A 20764-nucleotide genomic window follows, 5' to 3' on the forward strand; every position below is an offset into this window, starting at 1 on the left:
ATTTTGATGAGGTCCCAATAGTTCATTTTTGCTTTTGTTTCCTTTGCCTCTGGAGACATGTCAAATAAGTTACTGCAGCTGTGGTCAAAGAGGTTGTTGCTTGCTTTAGCCATTCTGACAGGTATAATGTGATATCTCATAGTGGTTTTGATTTGCATTTCTCTGATGATGAGTGCTGTTGAGCATCTTTTCATGTATGTCTGTATGTCTTCTTTGTAGAAATGTCTGTTTATGTCTTCTGCCCATTTTTAACTTGGATTGTTTGCTTTTTTGGTGTTGAATTGTAGAAGTTCCTTATATATTTTTGATTCTATTTATTGGATATATCTTTTGCAAATATCTTCTCCCATTCTGTAGGTTGTCTTTTAGTTTTGTCAATTATTTCCTTTGCTTTCTCAAGCTTTTTATCTTGATGTAGTCCCAATAGTTTATTTTGCTTTTGTTTACCTTGTGTCAGGAGACATATCTAGAAAAATGTAGCTATGGACAGTGTCAGAATCATTGCCTGTGCTGTCTTCTAGGGTTTTTATGTTTTCAGGTCTCACATTAGGTCTTTAATCCATTTTAAGTTCATTTTTGTATATGGTCTGAGAAAGTGATCCAGGTTCATTCTTTTGCTTGTAACTGTCCTATTTCCCCAATACCATTTGTTGAAGGGACTTTTTTCCCATTGCATATTCTTACTTCCTTTGTTGAAAATTAATCCATGTGAGATGTTAATCATGGTTTATTTCCAGGCTCTCTGTTCTGTTCCATTGATCTATGTGTCTATTTTGTGTCATTACCTTACTGTTTTGATTACAATAGCTTTATAGTATATCTTAAAACCCTGGATTGTGATACCTCCACTTTTCTTCTTTTTCAAAATTGGTTTGGCTATTTTGTGGTTCCATACAGATTTTAAGATTATTTGAATTTACTGAAAAATGCTGTTGGTATTTTGATAAGGATTACATTAAATCTGCAGATTGCTTTGGGCAGTATAGACTTTTAACAATACTTGTTCTTCCAATACACGAGCATGGAACATCTTTCTATTTGTCCGTGTCATCTTCATTTTCTGTATCACGTTTTGTAATAGAGTACAGGTCTCTCACCTCCTTGGTTAGGTTTATTTCTGGGTATCTTCTTATTTTTGGTGCAATTGTAAATTAATTTCTCTTTCTGCTACTTCTAGTGTATAGAAATGCAACAGATTTCTGTATGTTGATTATGTGTCCTCTGTCCCTGTTGCATTCATTTACCAATTCTAGTAGGGTTTTTTTGGACTCTTTAGGGTTTGCTATATGTGTGTGTGTGTGTGTATATATATATATATATATATATATATATATATATATGTGTGTGTGTGTATATATATATATATATATACATACATATATATATATCATGTCATCTGCAAATAGTGACAGTTTTACTTATCCTCATTGATATGGATACCTTTTATTTCTTTTTCATGTCTGATTGCTGTGTCTGACTTTCAATACTGTGTTGAATAAAAAGTGACGAGAATGGACATTCTTGTCTTATTCCTGATCTTAGGGGAAAACTCTCAGTTTTTCACCATTGAATTTGATAATAGCTGTGTGTTTTTTACATTTTTATGTAAATAATAATACCTCTTATTATTTTGAGGTATGTTCCCTTTAAACCTACTTTGTTGAGGGTTTTTTTTTTTTATCATGAATGAATGTTTTACTTTGTCAAATGCTTTTTCTGCATCTCTTGGAATGATGGTATGGTTTTTAACCTTTCTTGTGTTGATGTTTTATGTTGATTGATTTGTGAATATTGAACCACACTTATATTTGCATGTCAGTAATGAATGCCACTTGATTGTGAATGATTTTTTTAAAAATACATGTTGGATCTGGTTTGCTAATATTTTGTTGGTGATTTTGCATCTAAATTCATCAGAGGTATGGACCTGTAGTTTTCTTTTTTTGTGGGCTTTTTAACTGCTTTTGGAGTAAGGGCAGTACTGGCCTCATAGAAAGAATTTGGAAGCTGCTCTTCCTCTTTTATGTTTTGGAATAGTTTGAGAAGAATAGGTATTAACTCTTCTTCTTTGAATGTTTTTTGGACTTCAGTCAGGATCATCTGGTCCTGGATTTCTATTTGTTGGTAGATTTTTGATTAATGATTTAATTTCATTGCTGGTAATTGGCCTGTTCAAATTTTCTATTTCATCTGATTCAGTTTTGGGTATTTATACATTTCTAGGAATTTATGGATTTCTTATAGATTGTCCAATTTGTTGGCATATAATTTTTCAAAAGATTTTCTTATAATCCTTGGTATTTCTGTGGTATCTGTTACTATTTCTCCTCTTTCATTTCTGATGTTATTTGAGTCCTCTCTCTCCAACTTTTTTTTTTTTTTTTTTTTTTTTTTTTTTTGAGTGGTTGAATATTTACCAATTTTGTTGATCTTTTCAAAGATTCACCTTCCGGTTTCATTAATCTGTTCTATTGTTCTTAGTTTCTGTTTCATTTATTTCTGTTCTAATTTTTATTATCTCTTTCCTGCTACTGGTTTTGAGGGTTTTTTTCTTCCTAGCTCCTTAAGGAGTAAGGTTAGGTTGTTAATTTGAGATTTTTCTTCTTGAGGTAGGCTTATATTACTATAAACTTTATTCTTAAAATGGTTTTTGTTGCATCCCAAAGATTTTGGACTGTTGTGTTACTTTCATTTGTCTCCATGTATTTTTTTTTTCCTCTTTGATTTCTTGGTTGACTCCTTCATTGGAAGTAGCATTTTATTTAACTTTCATATATTTGTGTTCTTTCCAGATTTTTTCTTGTGGTTGATTTCTGATATCATAGCGTTGTGGTCAGAAAAGCTCTATGGCTTAATTTCCATCATTTTGAATTTGTTGACACTTGTTTTGTGACCTAAGGTGGTCTGTATATTAATGCTGATCCATACATGAATACTCCGTGTGCACTTGAAAAGAATGTGTGTTCTGATACTTTATGATGGAATATTCTAAATATATTTGTTAGATCCATCTCCTCCAGTGTGTCATTTAAAGCCACTGTTTACTTAAATGATTTTCTGTTTGGATGATCTATCTACTGATGTAAATCGGTGTTAAAATCCCCTAGTATTGTTGTATTACTGTCAATTACTTCCATTATGTTTGTTATTAACTGCTTTTTGTATTTGGGTGCCTCAGTGTTGGGTGCATTAACATGTACAGTTGCTACATCTTCTTGTTGGATTGTTCCCTTTATGATTATATAGTGTCCTTCTCTGTCTCTTGTGATAGTCTTTGTTTTAAAGTTTATTTTGTCCAATATAAATATTGCTCCCTTGGCTTTCTTTTCACTTCCATTTGCATGATGTTTCTTCACTTTCAATCTGCATGTGTCTTTAGTATGAAATGAGTCTCTTGTAGGCAGCATATAGATGGGTCTTTTTTATCCATTCCATCACCCTATGTCTTTTTATTGGAACATTTAGTCCATTTACACTAAAGTAATCATTGATATGTATGGACTTACTGCTATTTTGTTACTTGTTATGGTTGTTTTTGTATTTCTTCTCTGTTCCTTTCTTACTCTCTTCTCTCATGGTTTGCTGGCTATCTTTAGTGATATAATTAGATTCCTTTCTCTTTATTTTTTTGCATATCTGTTACTGGTTTTGATTTATGGTTGTCGTTAAGTTTATATGTAACATCTTTTGCATATAGCAGTCTGTATTAAGTTGATGATTGCTTTAAGTTCGAACGCATTCTTTATACCTCTCCCTGCCACCCTTCCCCCCGCGTTTTAGGTATATAAGTGTCATACTTTACATCCTTTTATTTTGTGAATCCCTTGACCAATATTTATATATGTATTTTATTTCACTGCTTTTCTGCTTCCTGCTTTTCTTAGTGATACTTATGGTCTTTTCCTTTCATTTCAAAAATTCCTTTTAACATTTCTTGTATGGCTAGTTTAGTGGTGATGAATTCCTTTAACTTTTGTTTGTCTGGCAACCTCTTTATCTCTCCTTCAATTCTGAATGATAGCCTTGCTGGATAGAGTTCTTGGCTGCAGGGTTTTTTTCTTTCAGTAGTTTGAATATGTCATGCTACTCCCTTCTGTCCTGGAATATTTCTGCTGAAAAATTTGCTGATAGCTTTATGGGATTTCCTTTGTATGTAACTTTTCTTTTCTTTTCTTTTCTTTTTTTTTTTTCTTGCTGTTTTAAAATTTTTCTCTTTATCATTACTTTTTTCCATTTTAATTGCTATGTGTCTTGGTATGGACTTCTTTGGGTTGATTTTGTTGGTGGCACTCTGTGTCTCCTGGATCTGGATTTCTGTTTGCTTCCCCAGGTTTGGGAAGTTTTCAGCTATTATTTGTTCAAATAAATTTTCTCTCTTTTCTCTTCCCTTTTCTCTCTCTTCTTCCTGTGTCCCTGTTATGTGAATGTTATTGTGCTTGATGGTGTTGCTGAGTTCCCTAAGTCTATTTTTAATTCTTTTTTCTCTCCCCTGTTCAGGTTGATTGCTTTCCATTACTCTATCCTCCAGGTCTCAATCCTTTCTGCTTCTTCTAGTCTACAATTTATTCTCTTTAATGTATTTTTACTTTTAGTTATTGTGTTCTTCATCTGTGATTGGTTCTTTTATGTTTCCTATCTCTTTGTTGAGAGGTCCTCCACTCTTTTTTCAAGTCCAGTAAGTATCTTTATGACCATTACTTAAAATTCTCCATTTTATTTACATCTCTTGTAATTTTGTCTTGTTCTTTCATTTGGGACATACTCCTCTTTCTCTTCATTTTTTCTAACTCTCTCTGTGTATGTGTAGTAGGAAAGTCATCTACATCTCATGGTCTTGAAAGTAGTGGCCTTATGAAGAAGAGATTCTATAGTGCTCTGCTTTGCGGTGCCCTGTTCATCAGAACCTCATACTTCAGTGGTGTCTCCTATATGTGTACATGTGACCTACTGTTGTTGCTGAGCCACTTTTGCCTCAGTCCATTTGGCTCTCTTTACCTGTCGTGGGTAGGCGTTGCTCCCTGTGCTCTTAGTGGGCCAGTCTGGCGCCACCTTGGGGCCACCTTGGGCTTAACTGAGTCAGACCAGGCATTTGCCAGAGATGCAGTAGCATGGAACTGTAGGGCCCTTTCCCTCTGTTGTCCCCTGAGAAGCTTTTTTTTTGGTGATTAGGTCACACTCTCAGACCCAGTATCTGCCCCTAGCCCACTTGTGGGGCTGGAGTTAGACCAGTATGTGTAGTTATTTTCCTCTCTCACTGATGGCAGGAGGCGTTCTGGAGTGGTGCTGGCCCCTTATAGGGGTGCTTGCACATTGCCATGCCTGTGGCACTGCTTTGGATAATCTCCTGTCAAAGGTGTATTGGAGAGGGCATGTTCGCAGGAGAACATGGAGGTGGGATGCTCTTTGTCAGGAAGGTCTGAGCTACTGTACTGCAGGAGGGAACCTGCAGCTGCCCAGGAAAACACCTATGCAGGCTGGGATGAAGGAGATGGGTCCCCAGGAGAATTTGGGGGGTGGGACATGCTATTAAAAGCTAGGTGGAGAGTGTACATGTTTCACTGGTTCTCACAGGTGTCCATGTATGTATGCTAGGGGGTGGGGGAGGATAATGGCGCCCTCCGGCTCTTTTGTTCTTGGAGAAGTCAGTCTCCCAATTATCACTGCCCCTCCAGCATGTACTCTGAGCTTAATAAATAAATCTCCACCTGTATACCCCAGGTGTCTTTGAAACTGGTGCTTCTATGCTATATCTCAGCAGGGCTGTTTGTTGTGCTTTCTCTTAAGGGCAGGGATTCTGTGTTCCTGGCTCTTGCAGAGCTGAGGCTAATTTTTAGAGTTCCAGGTGTTAAGCCCCACTGATGGTTAGGCCCTTCTGATATTTAAAGCCAAATTTTGTGGGGATTGGCTTCCCTGTGCAGGTTCCTCCTTACCTGGGTGTCTGGTTAGGGGGTCTGCCCCTCTCTGCACTGGTGGTGCCCCTCCCACCACACACAATCCCACTGATCTGTTTGGCTCCTGACGGCATCTCTGCCATTCCTACCCTTTCAACGTGGCCTCTTCTCTACTTTTAGCTGTGGAGAGACCGTTCTGCCAGTCTTTGTATCATTTCTGAGATATTATACTGACGTGGGTATTACCTAGCTGTATCCATGGGATGAGGTGGACATTGAAGCCTAGCACATTGCCATCTACCTGGAAGTCCTGATGGGTTGTTACTAATGTATAAACTGTGGAACTTCTGCAATCAAGATAGAGAATTTTCATCACCTGAAAGTTCTCCCATGTCTGTTTACCTCCCCTCTCCCTAGCTCCACAAATTAAGTTTCATATGCTTATTTGCCATATGTATATCTTCTTTGGTGCATGTGTGTTCATATCTTTTGCTCATTTTTAAATTGGGTTCTTTTCCTATTTTTGTGTGTTTTTAATCATAGGTTATTTTACCTGTCTTAGAATTTCATGTAAATGAACTTAGACATACTATGTCTGGTTTCATTTGTTTGGTATAATGTTTTTGAGCTTTATCTTTGAATATTATACATATCAGTATTTTATTCAGTTTTTACTGGTGAAAAGTTTTGCAGTATTTTTGGATATGCCATATTAGTTCTTTCTCCTGTTTTTAGATATATTGGTTTCTCTCATTTAGCTTTTACTAAGAAAGGTGGATTTTCTGTGCAAGTCTTTGTGTAAATATATATTTTCATTTCTCTTGGGTAAATTCCTAGGGATAATTTCTAGGTTTATGGTAAGTGAGTGTTAGCTTTTTGTGAAATTGACAAACATTTCTTCAAAGAGGTGGTGCCATTTTACTGCATGCTAGGAAGTGTTCTAGTTGTTCCGCATCTTCACCACCAGTTGACATTTGTCAGTCTTTTTAATTTTTGCCACTCTAGTAGATGTGTAGTGGTATCACACTGTGGTTTTTATTTGCATTCCCCTAATCTACATAGTAATGTTGATTATCATTTCATAAGCTTATTGGCCATTTGCATATCTTGTGATTTTTCTGGTCATCTTTTGCCCATTTTTAAAAAAAAAATTTTTTTTAACATTTATTCATTTTTGAGAGACAGAGAGAGACAGAGCATGAGTGGGGAAGGGGCAGGGAGAGAGGGAGACACAGAATCCGAAGCAGGCTACAGGCTCTGAGCCATCAGCACAGAGCCTGATGCAGGGCTCGAACCCACAAACTGCGAGATCATGACCTGAGCCGAAGTCAGACGCTCAGCCGACTGAGCCACCCAGGCGCCCCTTTAAAGCATTCTTAAAGGAACTGATTTGGCACAAATTTTAATATAAGTAAACTATTGAGAAACAGATATGTATCTTTTCCCCCCTTAACAGGAATCATGTCCTGTTCTGACCATAGCTTTTTCAGTCCTAATCTAATGCTCAAAACTTGATGTGCTATCTTGCTATACAACTGAGCATAAACTTGTTTTTTGAAGGAAGATAGTTTCTGTCAATATATTATCTGATAAATTCTTTGTGTATGCCCATTTTTTACCTGGATTATTTATGTGCTTGTATTTAGTTGTGATAGTTCTCTACACACTCTGGATTCAAGTTATTTGGTAGATATATGTTTTACAGGTATTTTCTCTGAATATTTTGCTTATCTTTCCATTTTCCTACAAATGATTTTTAAAGGACTAAAGTTTTTAATTTTGTTAAATTTACAATTTTTATGTTAAAAAAACTTTTTTTAAAATTTTACATTTATTTATTTTTGAGAGACAGAGTGAGACAGAGCACAAGCAGGGAGGGCCAGAGAGAGGAGACACAGAATCTGAAGCAGCCTCCAGGCTCTGAGTAAGCAGTCAGCACAGAGCCTGACACGGGGCTTGAACCCATGAACTGTGAAATCATGACCTGAGCTGAAGTCGGACACTCAACCGACTGAGCCACCCAGGTGCCCCTAAAATTTTTATGTTTTTTTAACAAACTGGTTCATGCTTTTTGTTGCCCTAAGAAATCTTTGCCTACCCCAGAGTTGCAAAGATTTTCATCTTTTTTCTTCTAGAGATTTTATAGCATTAGCTTTTATATTTAGGTTTTGGTTCATTTTGAGTAGGTTTTTGTGTATGGTGTGAGGTTAACTGTCAAGGTTCATTTCTTTCCCTTCAAATCTCCACTTCCAGTACCTTTTGTTGATAACACTGTCTTTACCCCCATCAAATTACCTTAGCAACTTTGTTGAAAAGCAGTTGGCCATATATGTGTGGTCGGTTTTTGGATTTTCAGCTCTGTTCCATAATCTGTATGTCTGTCCCTACATAAATACCATATTATCTTGATTACTGTCACTTTATAGTAAGTCTGAAAATCATGTCTTCCAACTTTTTTTCTCCTTTCTGATGCTTATTTGGCTATTGTAGTTCCTTTGTTTTTCTATATACCTTTTAAATCAACTTATCAGTTGCCACTTAAAAAACTTGATTGAGATTGTGTTGAAATGAGAAATTAATTTAGGCAAAATGAATGTGTTAACAATTTTGGATCTTCAAATTATGAGCAAAGTTTAGCCCTCTCTAGGTCTTTTAAAATTTATTTCAGCAATGTTTTATAGCTTTTAATGTGGAGGTTTTGCACTCTTTTGTTACATTTTTTTTCCTATTTATTTGACCTCTTTTGATACTAGTGTAAATGAAGTTCTTTCCTTCATTTTCTAGTTGTTCACTATTACACCTGATTATCTTTGGATGATTGCTAGAAATTTTATCGAATATTTATAGAAATAATTTGACACTCTGGGTGATGTTATTTTAACGAAGACTGAATTTCCTTCTGCTTCTGTCCAGATGTTAGACTAGATGCAGATCACTTTAATCCAGTTAGGGATTGAGCAGATTCAAAGTGGGACTTCAGTGCTAAAAAGGGCTTTTCTATTTCCTGTTCATTCTTCATTTAGGGTATAGCCCTTCAGAATCCAACTGAAATTTTGAGATCTCCACCAAAGCCTCCCCTCTTTGATTGACCCGAATTTCAGTTTGTATGCCTCCAAGCTTATAAAGATTGCCAAAAGCTATACTCAGCTTCTTACCTCTCAATCATTTTTTTTTTTTTTTTTGGCTTTCATTTGGCAATCACCTCAATGGAAAAAGTTTCCTAAAATACTTGAGTCAGTTCTTTTGTCTTCTTTCTTATAACTTATCTCAAAATCTGTGACCATGGTATCTTTCTGAGGCCTTCAAATCATTCCTGCTGTCTTAAAAAAAAAATCTATGTGCATGTCTATATCTATATGTGTCTCCCTTTTTTCTTAGCTATTTTCAGGAGTGTTGCTCTGAGACACCCTAGTAAGTCATTGCCAGAAGTATATTTTTCTTCTTGTCCCCTCCACTCTTCCATCTCATTCACTAGAATATAATATTGTTCTCTGTATCTCATTTACTGCTGTATTCCTAGCACTTAGTATACTGCCTAGCACAAAATAGCACAAAAATATCTAGTCAATAGGTATTTGTCAAATTAAAAAATGAATAATACATTGACATTTTCTGTGAAAAGATAGAATGGAAATTCAGAAGAAAATATCTTCCTTGTTATTTCTCATAGCTTAGATATAGCTGTTCTTTAGCATAATAGGGTGAGTTCTGAACTTGAATTCAGGACCTTTATAGTTCTAGTGCCTTTTTAATTGATATTCCCTCAAAATGTTAAATAATGTCTTTTCTTTATCCATTTGTAAATTATTTATTACTCTCTTATTCATGGAAATAGTTTCAACTGTTATTATAAAGTTAAAGAGTTTTCAAGGGAAAAAATAAAAAAAGATAAAAAGGACATTGGAATTAACGTTCTAATTAACTAATCAAAATATTTAAGTATAAATATAGGTTTGTAATTTTTATGATGGTTATAATTCTTCCAGTGAATACAATCAAGGCAAATAGCTTGTTATCATGTTTTAAGAGGTAAAGATGAAGAATTTCATTAAAAATTACATTTTGCATAGTACATAAATGTCTACCTGTGTTTTTCTCCCTTTCCTTTAGAGCCATTTTAAGTGCCAGATCCAGTTATTTTGCTGCAATGCTGAGTGGCTGCTGGGCTGAAAGCTCCCAAAAGTGTATTACTCTTCAAGGGTAAGCATAATTTTTACAAGGCAGCTTGACTGCAAATAATACTTCATACAGAACACTTCTAACGAATCTGTTTTCTCCATATATTCATTGAAATGTTTCTCATGTGCAATTCAATGAAGTACATCTTCTGAAAATGAGAGATAGTAGGGAACATTTAGTAATAGAGATAGTGTGTTAGTCTTCCCAGACTGCTAAAATAAAATATCACTACTGAGTGGCTTAAACAACAGAAATTTATTTTCTCAGAATTTGGCAAGATCAGAGTACCAGCAAGGTTTGTCTTATGAGAGCTCTTACCTTGGGTTGCAGACAGCTTATTCTCTGTGTGTGCTTAATGGCCTTCCCTTAATGCATGGGGGCAAGGGGAGGTGAAAAGAAGGTAGAGGGAGAGAGACAGAGAGAGCTCTCTGGTTTCTTCTATTTTAGCACCTCAGGGCAGGGCCCCATCTTATTATCTAATTTAACCTCAATTCCTTATAATCCCCATCTCCAAATATAGCCACATTGTGGAGTTAGGCTTCAGTATATAAATTTGGGTGCGTGGGGAAACACAAATATTCAGTATGTAAAAGGTAGTTTCTTTTTTATCTTTTAAAGAATAATTTGGATAGGTGTGGATTTCATTGACTTATGAGGCAATGGTGTATCTACACAATTTGTGGCAGTTTATATAAACTGCTAAGATAGTTATTAAGAGATAAACTAGTACCTTAAATGATAAAAAGGACCCTTTGTTTTTTTAGTGTTTATTCATTTTTGAGAGAGAGAAAGACAGAGCATGCGTGGGGAAGCAGCAGAGAGAGGGAGACATAGAATCCAAAGCAGGCTCCAGGCTATGAGCTGTCAGCACAGAGCCCAATGTGGGGCTCGAACCCACAAACTGTGAGATCATGACCTGAGCTGAAGTCAGACGCTTAACCGACTAAGCCACCCAGGTGCCCCAAGAAGGACCCTTTTTTGGTCACAGATAATCACGGTGAGATTCTGTAGTGTACAGTATGGGGAAGGGCTTTCTCAGTAGGAAAAATGCCTGGGAGTTCTGAGGGAACCTCTCAGCCCTGCATCTTGGCCAGAATCTTGGGTACAGCATAGTGATAGTGGCAATTCCATGAAAATGGATGCATGGAAATTACTGATAAATTCTTAACCATTTATTTGTCACCCTGACCTATAATTTTGGTTCTTCTGGGTTATAATCATCTGGTTCTCTTACTAAGTAGAACAAATCTCCAAATGCCTGTCATTTTGTAATTTTTCACTCTATAAAAAATGGATTTTATATGCCAAGCTAAAGAGTTTATTATCCTGGGTAAAAGGGATGTATAGATAGAGCAGTTGGTGACATTCTGTTATCACTATTGAAAACACTCTGAAAAGTATACGTATCCTACTGATAAGATCTCTTCCTTTATGATGAATTTAAAATATCTGCTGAATAAATAGTGCTAGTAGAGGCTAGAATCTTTCTAAGTGTGCCAATCCTAGGGATAATTATATTGGTGTAATTTTGGAAAATTTTAGATGTTTTAGACATCATTTTAAAAAACTGTCAATCCACTCTCCTTAGAAATGAATTCAACAGAAATTTAAATGGAGAGAGAACACTAGTTTGACTCAAAATGCAACTTCTGACAGTCATTAAAAAATCACGTGATTCTGTGTAGTGAGAAAAAAGTCAAAAGAAGAGTGTGATTATGGGATCTCATTCCACAGCAAGGGAAAGTAATTTACAGAAAGCACATGTCTGATTTTTTCCTAGAAGAAATCTTAGTTCCTTGTAGGTTTAGTGACAGTTTTACTATCTGATGTCTATTAGGTAGCTATTTCTTTCTTCCTTTCTCCAAATAGATTTTGTCCTCAGGAGTAATAGTAATGCCATGTTTTTTCTAGGCTTCTTCCACATTTACTATGCACTTTGATTTTTAGAATCAGTCTTTGAGAGAGCAGGTGTATTCATATATTGCAGATGAGTAAAAACAAGATCAGTTAAGTTAAATGTCTTCCTGGAGTCACCTGGTAAATAAGTGCTTATGCTGAATATAAATCACATGGTTTTGATAAGTACTTCAGTGTCGATTCCACCACAGTCACTAAAGAGTTTAAAAGTTTCCTGTTGGCATGTATTCTTGAGCTAGTGCATACTCGTCTCCTCCACTGTTTAAATCCTTGATTTTCAAGTTTTATCCCATAGAACCCTAAAGTTCTTGGTAGTATGTTAGGAAACACATGGCATGGGATTGGGATCTGAGGGGAAAACTATATAGGAAGGGCTGCCCCTTCAACCAGAACTGCTCTACTTTTATCTCTTTTATGTTGTTTAAGATGACCTGTGAGTTTAGCTATAGGAATAAAGGCAGTCCTTAATCAGCCCTCATGAGTGATCAGATTAAACATTCAAAACACACAGGCTTTTAAAGATGCAGTTTATTTAGAGGTTAGTAGGCAAGAAGGAAGTAGTAGCATCAACTGCTGGTCTCTACTGTCTTAACCTATAATTTTCCATCCTTTATTATGATGGATGTGATGGATGAATATCTCCTGTTATAATATGGCCTGACTACCACTGACCAACGTTAGTAGCTTGCTCAAGGGAAAGCCAAATAGAAGTAGCCAAACTTGTTTTAGAGTTCTGTTTGGCTTTCCCTTGAGCAAGCTACTAAAGTTGATGAATGGTAGTCAGAGACAGATATCATATGATTTCACTTATATGTGAAATCTAAAAAGCAAAACAAATGAATAAACAAAAGGCAGAAACAGACCCATAAATACAGAGAACTAATGACTGACAGAGGGGGAGGGTGTGGGTGTGGGCAAAATGGGTGAAAGAGAGTGGGAGATATAGGCTTCCAGTTGTAGAAAGAATAAGCCACAGGAATAAAAGGTACAGCATAGGGAATATAGTCAATGGTATTGTAATAGTGTTGCATGGTGACAGATGGTAGCCTCACTTGAGGTGAGCATAGCATAACATATAGAGTGGTTGAATCACCGTGTTGTATTCTTGAAACTTAAGTAACGTTGTGTGTCTACTAAAAAAAATGTCATTGAAATAAAAGTATGTTGTAGTAGTGACAGCAATGATCAGGCTCACTCCCCTTATCGTATTTTCCTCTCTCTTCGGTTGTGGTAAGCAAGGCTCTGTTTCTTACTGGTTCATCTTTCCTATAGCTACTAGGTCAGCAGTGGTGGCTTACTGCTGGAAATCTCACATTGGAAATAAGGATACATTTCATTTTGGCTCAACTGTTTTGTTTGGTAAAGCAAGGTTTTCTAATACTAAAATGAAGGAAGAAAGTTTCTCCTGACAGATACTGGGTTTTATCCATATCCTTTATTATCATCACACAATATTTTTTGCTTTTCCCTCTTGTACCACGTATCAAATTGACTGTGTCAAATTACCACCTACAATGATATTAGTATCATAGGATATAAAGCTATAGGAAGGCTAAAGGGAATATAAGAAAATTGAGGCTAAAAAGGATTTAGAAATTTTGCTTTCTAAAAAACTGCACCTTAAAATTTTTTTTTATATTATAACAATCTACAAAACAAATTCTTTTTTTTTTTTTTTTTTCAACGTTTATTTATTTTTGGGACAGAGAGAGACAGAGCATGAACGGGGGAGGGGCAGAGAGAGAGGGAGACACAGAATCGGAAACAGGCTCCAGGCTCTGAGCCATCAGCCCAGAGCCTGACGCGGGGCTCGAACTCACGGACCGCAAGATCGTGACCTGGCTGAAGTCGGACGCTTAACCGACTGCGCCACCCAGGCGCCCCACAAATTCTTTTTTCACATTCACATTAGCTTGTATTGTGTACTTGGGTAGATGTTTGTGTGGGTAATATAGTACAGTAAAAAGATCATGGACGTCAGTGTCATTATAGGTAGTCCAGTATCCAGTCCTAACTTGCTACGTGACTTTAGGGTCATTGTGTATCTTCCCTGAGTTTCCTAAAGTTGTTGAAAGGATTAAATGAGATATAGTGCTTGGTATGTAATATATAGTGCTTATTAATATTTGTCTTTTCTTTTTTCCCTAGATTAGATTGTTCTCATTTTCTAGAGACAAATGGGTTCAAGCAAGGTCCATTACCAATACCAGGACAGCAATGCCTGCTTTTGCTTGATCAGCAGCCTTTTTTGGAACTGTGCCACTGTTGTATGTCTGCAGGATGTTCCCTGCGGTAGATTAGAATGAAATCCTGTCTGTCCTCACAGAAAAGAATTACAGTGTTTTTAATGAGTTGGTAACTCATAGACCTATAATGCATATGATATTTTTCAAAAGGGATAGCCTTCAGTAAATGGAGGTAGGAATAGTAGAGTCCTGTAATCCTAGTTCTACCTGTGCCCCAGTATTGGGAGGTGGTAGGAAGTTGTCCAGTTTTCATGGACAAAGGTGGAAATTCTCAACATCCTATACTGGAAATTGAACCACAGCCAGTATTTATATAACTGCACACATTTCAATTTTTATGTAAATAGAAGTCTTCCATTGGTGGCTTGGGGCTTTAGAACATAAATCTGGATTTTCTCATCTCCCTTGGGAGATTCCTGGGATTACACTAAATTTTCAGAATGATCTTTCAAAATATAAATTAGATATATGTATTTCTCTTCTGACTAAAATTGCTCAATGCCATCTCATCACAGTGAGAATTAAACTGAAATCTTTACCACCAACCTATAAGACCCTGTATGATCTGGCTCCTGGGTTTTTCCAGACCATCCCACCTAAATTAACTACAGCCCAACTCTCCAGTTATCCTCTTTTATATTATCTTGTTATGTTGTTTTCATGGCACTTTTCACTATTAAAAGTACCTTTTTTATATATATTTGTTTACATATTTACTGTCCATGGCCTCCCTCTATAATGAAAGCTTCTTGTACCTTCGAGGTCTAGAATAGAGCCTATTATTCAATAAATAATTGAATGTGAATGAACGAACGAATGAATGAGTCCCTATGTTACCTTAGCCCACAGACACAGGACCCTGAAACTTTAGAAAGCACACATAAAGCACAGAGATTTTAGTAGACTAGATGTATGTTTATTCTCTGATCTTAGAGCTCTGTCCTCTCATAGGTCTTTCTTCCCTAAATATATGTAATGTTTTCATCTCCTAAAAGCTTTTATTCTGATTACATTTATTTGTTTAAAAAAATTTTTTTTAATGGTTTTATTTATTTTTGAAGGAGAGAGAGAGAGACAGAGCATGAGCGGCGGGGGAGGAGCAGAGAGAGAGGGAGACACAGAATTCGAAGTAGGCTCCAGGCTCTAAGCTGTCAGCACAGAGCCTGATGCGGGGCTCGAACCCATGAACCGTGAGATCATGACCTGAGCCGAAGTCGTACACCTAACTGACTGAGCCACCCAGGCACCCCTATTCTGATTACATTTAAATGGGGATAGTGCTTTCAGTCTTTCCATTTAAACTGTGGGCTATTGAAGTGATTTGTTGTTTTTCTAGGTCATTTGATCATGTTTTTATAAATACTTTTAGTAAAAATACAAATGAGTTACGACACTGTGATGAAAATACAGTTTAGTAAAACATCTGTAAAACTGAGGGAAAATGTTTTCTTGCTGTTTTTATAACCATATATTGATATATAGGCCCAAATGTCTGGATGTTCCTATCTAGTTTAATAAAACTATTGTTTTTCTTTAGTCATTATTATCTTTTGCTTGAAAAGTCAGGTCTGGAAAGAAACTATTATTTAACCATAAATGACCAATTGTCATTAACAGTAAGAAGAATAGCTCTTGAAATTTTGATGGAAAGTGCATGGAGTAGTATATATTCTAGTAATTACGCTAGTGTTTTAGATTAGCAGACTGCAGATAATGTGGCATGATTATTCTGAGATTCAATCTTGCCATATCCATAGTATGTAAATTAGAAGAGATTTGACTTTTTTTCCTAAGTATTAAAGATGTGGAGTTTTTGAACCAGCATAAACCAGTACTTGGCCATAGTGGGGGGCCAGTAAATATGTATTAAATTAATTAATACATATTTAAATTAATTAAATTAATTAAAAAATACTTACATATTTTCAACTTAGTATTCCTCTGAAGGCAATGCTATAAGTGTCCAAGTAAGCCATTCATTAAACATTCTTCAAACATGTCTTGAGCATATGTTGTATAAGACCATAGAATCAAACACCTGAGTCCTACCCTGTGGAACTCTATTTCTTTTCTTCTCTCTTTCCTTCTTTCTTGCTTTTAGCAGATTAGATACTGTAATATCTTAAGATTGTATAATATTGTTAAGCTAGCTTAACAAACTGTGGGAGTCTTATCAGCACTGTTCCCACCCTGATTTCCACTGCAGAGCTCCGATATTGTGTGGGGGAAGAAAATTCTTCTCATCCTGGGGGTACAGAATCAATGCTGACATTCGGTTGCTACTAGAACTACAAGGATAAATAAGATACAGCCTGCCCTAGCAGGACTCAGTCTAGAAGGAGAAACAAATGTCTAAATAAAGATATCACAAGTCAGTCTGATAAATGTGATAATGGAAGTATATAGTATAGTGTACTGCTTAAGATCCCAACATTTGGAGTCAATAGGCCTGGATTTAAATGATAGTGTATCACTAGCCATTTGGCTTTGGGCAAGTTACTTGATTTCAGTTTTTCATTTATAAAACAAGACTAATAATAGTATCTCCTATTGAGTTGTTACGATTATTAAATGAGCCAGTGGCACTCAAAATGCTTATTAGCTCAGTGACTGGTTCATAAGTGCTCAATAAATGTTAGTTATTACTATGTTTACCATTCAGTGATTTTTTTTTTCCTTGGAAACATTAAGGAAACAATCAGAGATAAAGAGCCACATGTCTGGTTTCTGAAAGATGAAGTAAGTAGAGAGGGAGAATATTTTAAACAGAGTATATGGATGTACTAAGGCATAGATGTATAAGGAATTATAAGTAGTTCAGGTGCAGGAAATGAGTAGTTCATTTATCTTGGAACAGCTGCTAGAGAGGGTGAACTAGAGGTCAGATGATAAAGAACACTATACACCAGTCTAAGGAATTTGAACTTTTTTTCTATGGGCAATAGAGAATTGTTGAAGGGTTTTCACTCTAATAGCAGTGTGGGAAATGGGATGCAAAGAGATTATTTCAGGTAGGAAACTTACATGAGAGAGAAGATACAGTCATAGTACAGATAAGAGGAAAAATTTCACCTCTCCCAGAGCAGTCAGAGGAGAAACAGACAGCAGAGGCTAACTTCCAGAAATTTTTGAAGCTCTAAGTGATGAGATATAATGAGGGAGAGGATTAAGATGAATCTCATGGCCTAATTTAGGTATCTAGGGGTGCCTGGGTGGCTCAGTCGGTTGAGCGTCTGACTTCGGCTCAGGTCATGATCTCGCAGTCTGTGAGTTGGAGCCCCATGTCAGGCTCTGTGCTGACAGCTCAGAGCCTGGAGCCTGCTTCAGATTCTGTGTCTCCCTCTCTCTCTGCCCCTCCCCAACTCATTCTGTCTCTTTCTCTTTCTGTCAAAAATAAATTAAACATTAAAAAAATTAAAAAAAATAATTTAGGTATCTAGACGATAATCTAGATGCTGAGATTTTTGGGCGGACTTCTTCCTGTTCAAAATAATATGAAAGAGTCAGTAGATGAAGTAAGAAAACATTTTCTTTGTTATTGATAAAAACACTTCAAGTAGTAAAACATGTGTTAAGCTAAGAGCCAAAGTTGACTTGCTTACTGTGTCTCCTCTATGACTACCCACCTGAAAGAAAGTCTGAAATTGGATAGCAGATGCACTTTTTTCCAATCACATCTTCAGACTCGTTCAGCAGAGAAGAAAGGAAAAAAGAAATTACGTTACCTCTCATCTTGGGTTCCTCTGGACCATTGATAAGTGGTTATTGTCCATGAACCAGATGCAAGAAGCCCTGTAACAGTGCTATGAACAAAATAGGAACAGCAAAAAAATAAATAAATTAAGACTGAATCTGGGGTGCTGGGAGAGGTAGGAAAGAGGAAGGAGGCCATGAACTCAGTTTGAGATCTAGTAGTCAGTAGGACGTAAAAGTTACCACTCCAGACTACTTCTTTAAGTCATATCTTTTCTTTTCATCTGTAATAAGGATGTTGGCCAAGCTAGAGGTGCTGGATAGGTATTACAAATTAAGAAATCTGTGCAGCATAACAAGAATCTTTTTAGTGAATAGAGTTGTTCATCAGAGGCTTTAAGAAGACCAGAGGCCATTTGTCAGTGATGCTGAGGAGAGGATTTCCTAATGAGCCAGAGGTTGGACTGGGACCTCTCAGATCCCTTCTAACTCTAAAAGTTCATTAAAGAAGATGCTCAACAAATAATTAGTGATTTGCTAACATACCAATAGTATTTTATAACATATAAAAATCTATAACTGTAGTTATACTTCATTTTAAATTAATGGAATAACTGCATGGATGTTATTTGAAGAACATATTCTTCAGATAAAAGTGAGATTAAAACTTTATCTTAGCTAAAATTTTATGAGAAAATAGAGTGTATTGTTGATATCAGTTACACTTTAAATATTTCTGGATTTGAATTTGGTTTTCTTTTATATTTCAGTATAAACCATGTAGAAATGAATGTTATGATGCATTTTATATATGGAGGAACTTTGGACTTTCCAGAGAAAACTAATGTTGGGTATGTATTATTTTTAAATCATTTTAAGTATAAAAGTATTAATGCTTTGTGGTGTCTGCTTTGTTGAGCTTTGTTTTAAAGTGTCAATACAGTAGAAGCTTCACTTTCATTATTTTGCCATATCATGTGTATTTGGGGAGTATCTAAAAACAGGAGGTCGCCTTATTTAGAAGAAAAGATGATCTAGCAACTCACAGTAATAAGATTAAGAAAAGTCTTTATTTGACTCAGATTTTGTTAGAAAGACCTTATATTTGTTTTGGAAAATAAATGACAGGTTTTTATAAAGTAAAATTGAATATCAAATTTTGAACAATTATTTTACTATTTTGTTTTCAAATTTTAGGATTACTCTTTTAAACAGCAAGAGAAAAGCAAAAAGAAAAACCTTAAAATTACTTTATAGACATCCTAAAGAACAACAAGGGTTCTTAAGTGCTGTTTAGTGAAATGCCATGTAAGCGCTGAAACTGTAGTAGAGAGTGAAATCTACCTTGCTCTTCCAATTTTTTGGATGTGTTCTTCTATTGCTGTTTTCATACCAAACAAATGAAAGCTGCTTTTTAATTTAAATATTCATTGGATTTTTAAATTACAAACTGAGTAAGTGATTTTGGAGGGAAAATGTCATGAGTCACAGGGATTGAGTATTGAAATTTATCCCCCTGGAAACCTATAGGAAATTTTATCATGCCCTCAAGGCTTGTAGGTTTCCTAAGTACCTAAAGCGAGTGTGGTACTTGGAAATTCTTGCCAAATGAAAGAAGCAGTGGAAACTCGCTGAGGCACTGGATACTGTTTTCAGTCTTAGAGTCATTTGTAGGTATTTTCAGTATGATAAACATCAATTAATTGCCCTCCTCCCAGGTTTTTATTATACAGATTTCTTGCAAAGAGTTTTATAACTTTTACAGCCTTTGAAGCAGCTTCCTGGACTTTGCTGAATATATCACTGACAATATGAGGGGAATTTGAAACATCTCCAATTTACTTCATGTTATTCTCCACTAACCAAGTCATCTGACAGTACTTTCAAACTTTGACCTGTGTCCTTTTTATTATCCATAAAGGATATTTATTATGTAGGACAGAAAGTTAGAGTTAAAATAATTCAGATTATTATTATTTTTCTAAACAGGCTATCTATTATTAAGACATTACTGTGTATTAGTCCTTAGTTTTTAAATTGGAGAATTAACAGTCTATCTGTTTTTATTTTAGTCAGATACTCAATATGGCTGATATGTATGGACTAGAAGGATTAAAAGAAGTAGCAATCTATATTTTAAGAAGAGATTACTGTAATTTCTTTCAGAAGGTAATTATTGAGTCTCAGAAATCTTTTACCCAGTGCTTAAAGTCACCCATTATTATCTACTAGATTTTTAACTCTGATAGTGAATAGTGCTTTGAATCTTAAAAATATTCAGTCAATTTAACTAATGGGAACTCTAGTTGAGAAATAGCTCATATGATATGCTTACAAAAAAACAGAAATTAATTCAGATCATTTAAGTAAATAAAATTGACATGGAGTTTATTGAAAGGATATAGGAGTATCCTTTATAATTCAAAGGTGGAGTGTGCATCTGGGACTGAGTCAGGGTGGGTGGCTCAGTCAGTTAAGCGTCCAACTCTTAATCTTGGTTCAGGTCATGATCTTGTAGTTTGTGAGATCGAGCCCCACATTGGGCTCTGCACTGACATTGCAGAGCCTGCCTGGGATACCCTCTCTCTCTCTCTCTGTGTCTCTCTGTCCCTCCCTCCCCTGCTTGTGTCCATGCGTTCTCTCTCTCACTCAAAATAAATAAACAGAGAAAAAAAACCACATTTATCACAAGTGTTTCATTTGTTCTTTTCCCTGAAAGTACGCTCTTCCTTCCTGTCACTTCCCTTTATAGCATCTACTTGAGATGGAATATATTTCTCTTCTCATCAAGTGGAGTATGAATACTAACTTTTAACTTTAGTTAATATAAACATAAAT

General features: G+C 35.8%; 1 protein-coding gene across 2 annotated transcripts in view; it reads left to right on the top strand.

Annotated features, from left to right (window-relative positions):
* The window catches only part of BTBD8 (BTB domain containing 8), a 119494-nt gene that overhangs the window by 50714 nt on the left and 48016 nt on the right, over positions 1-20764 (top strand). For both annotated transcript variants that reach the window (XM_045478273.1, XM_045478272.1), the window contains exons 5-7: positions 10002-10091; positions 18697-18777; positions 19999-20095. In XM_045478273.1, the coding sequence (XP_045334229.1) occupies positions 10002-10091; positions 18697-18777; positions 19999-20095 (268 nt within the window). The remainder of the gene's footprint in view (positions 1-10001; positions 10092-18696; positions 18778-19998; positions 20096-20764) is intronic.

Source organism: Leopardus geoffroyi, chromosome C1, assembly GCF_018350155.1.
Source record: "Leopardus geoffroyi isolate Oge1 chromosome C1, O.geoffroyi_Oge1_pat1.0, whole genome shotgun sequence".
In the NCBI taxonomy this organism is placed as follows: domain Eukaryota; kingdom Metazoa; phylum Chordata; class Mammalia; order Carnivora; family Felidae; genus Leopardus; species Leopardus geoffroyi.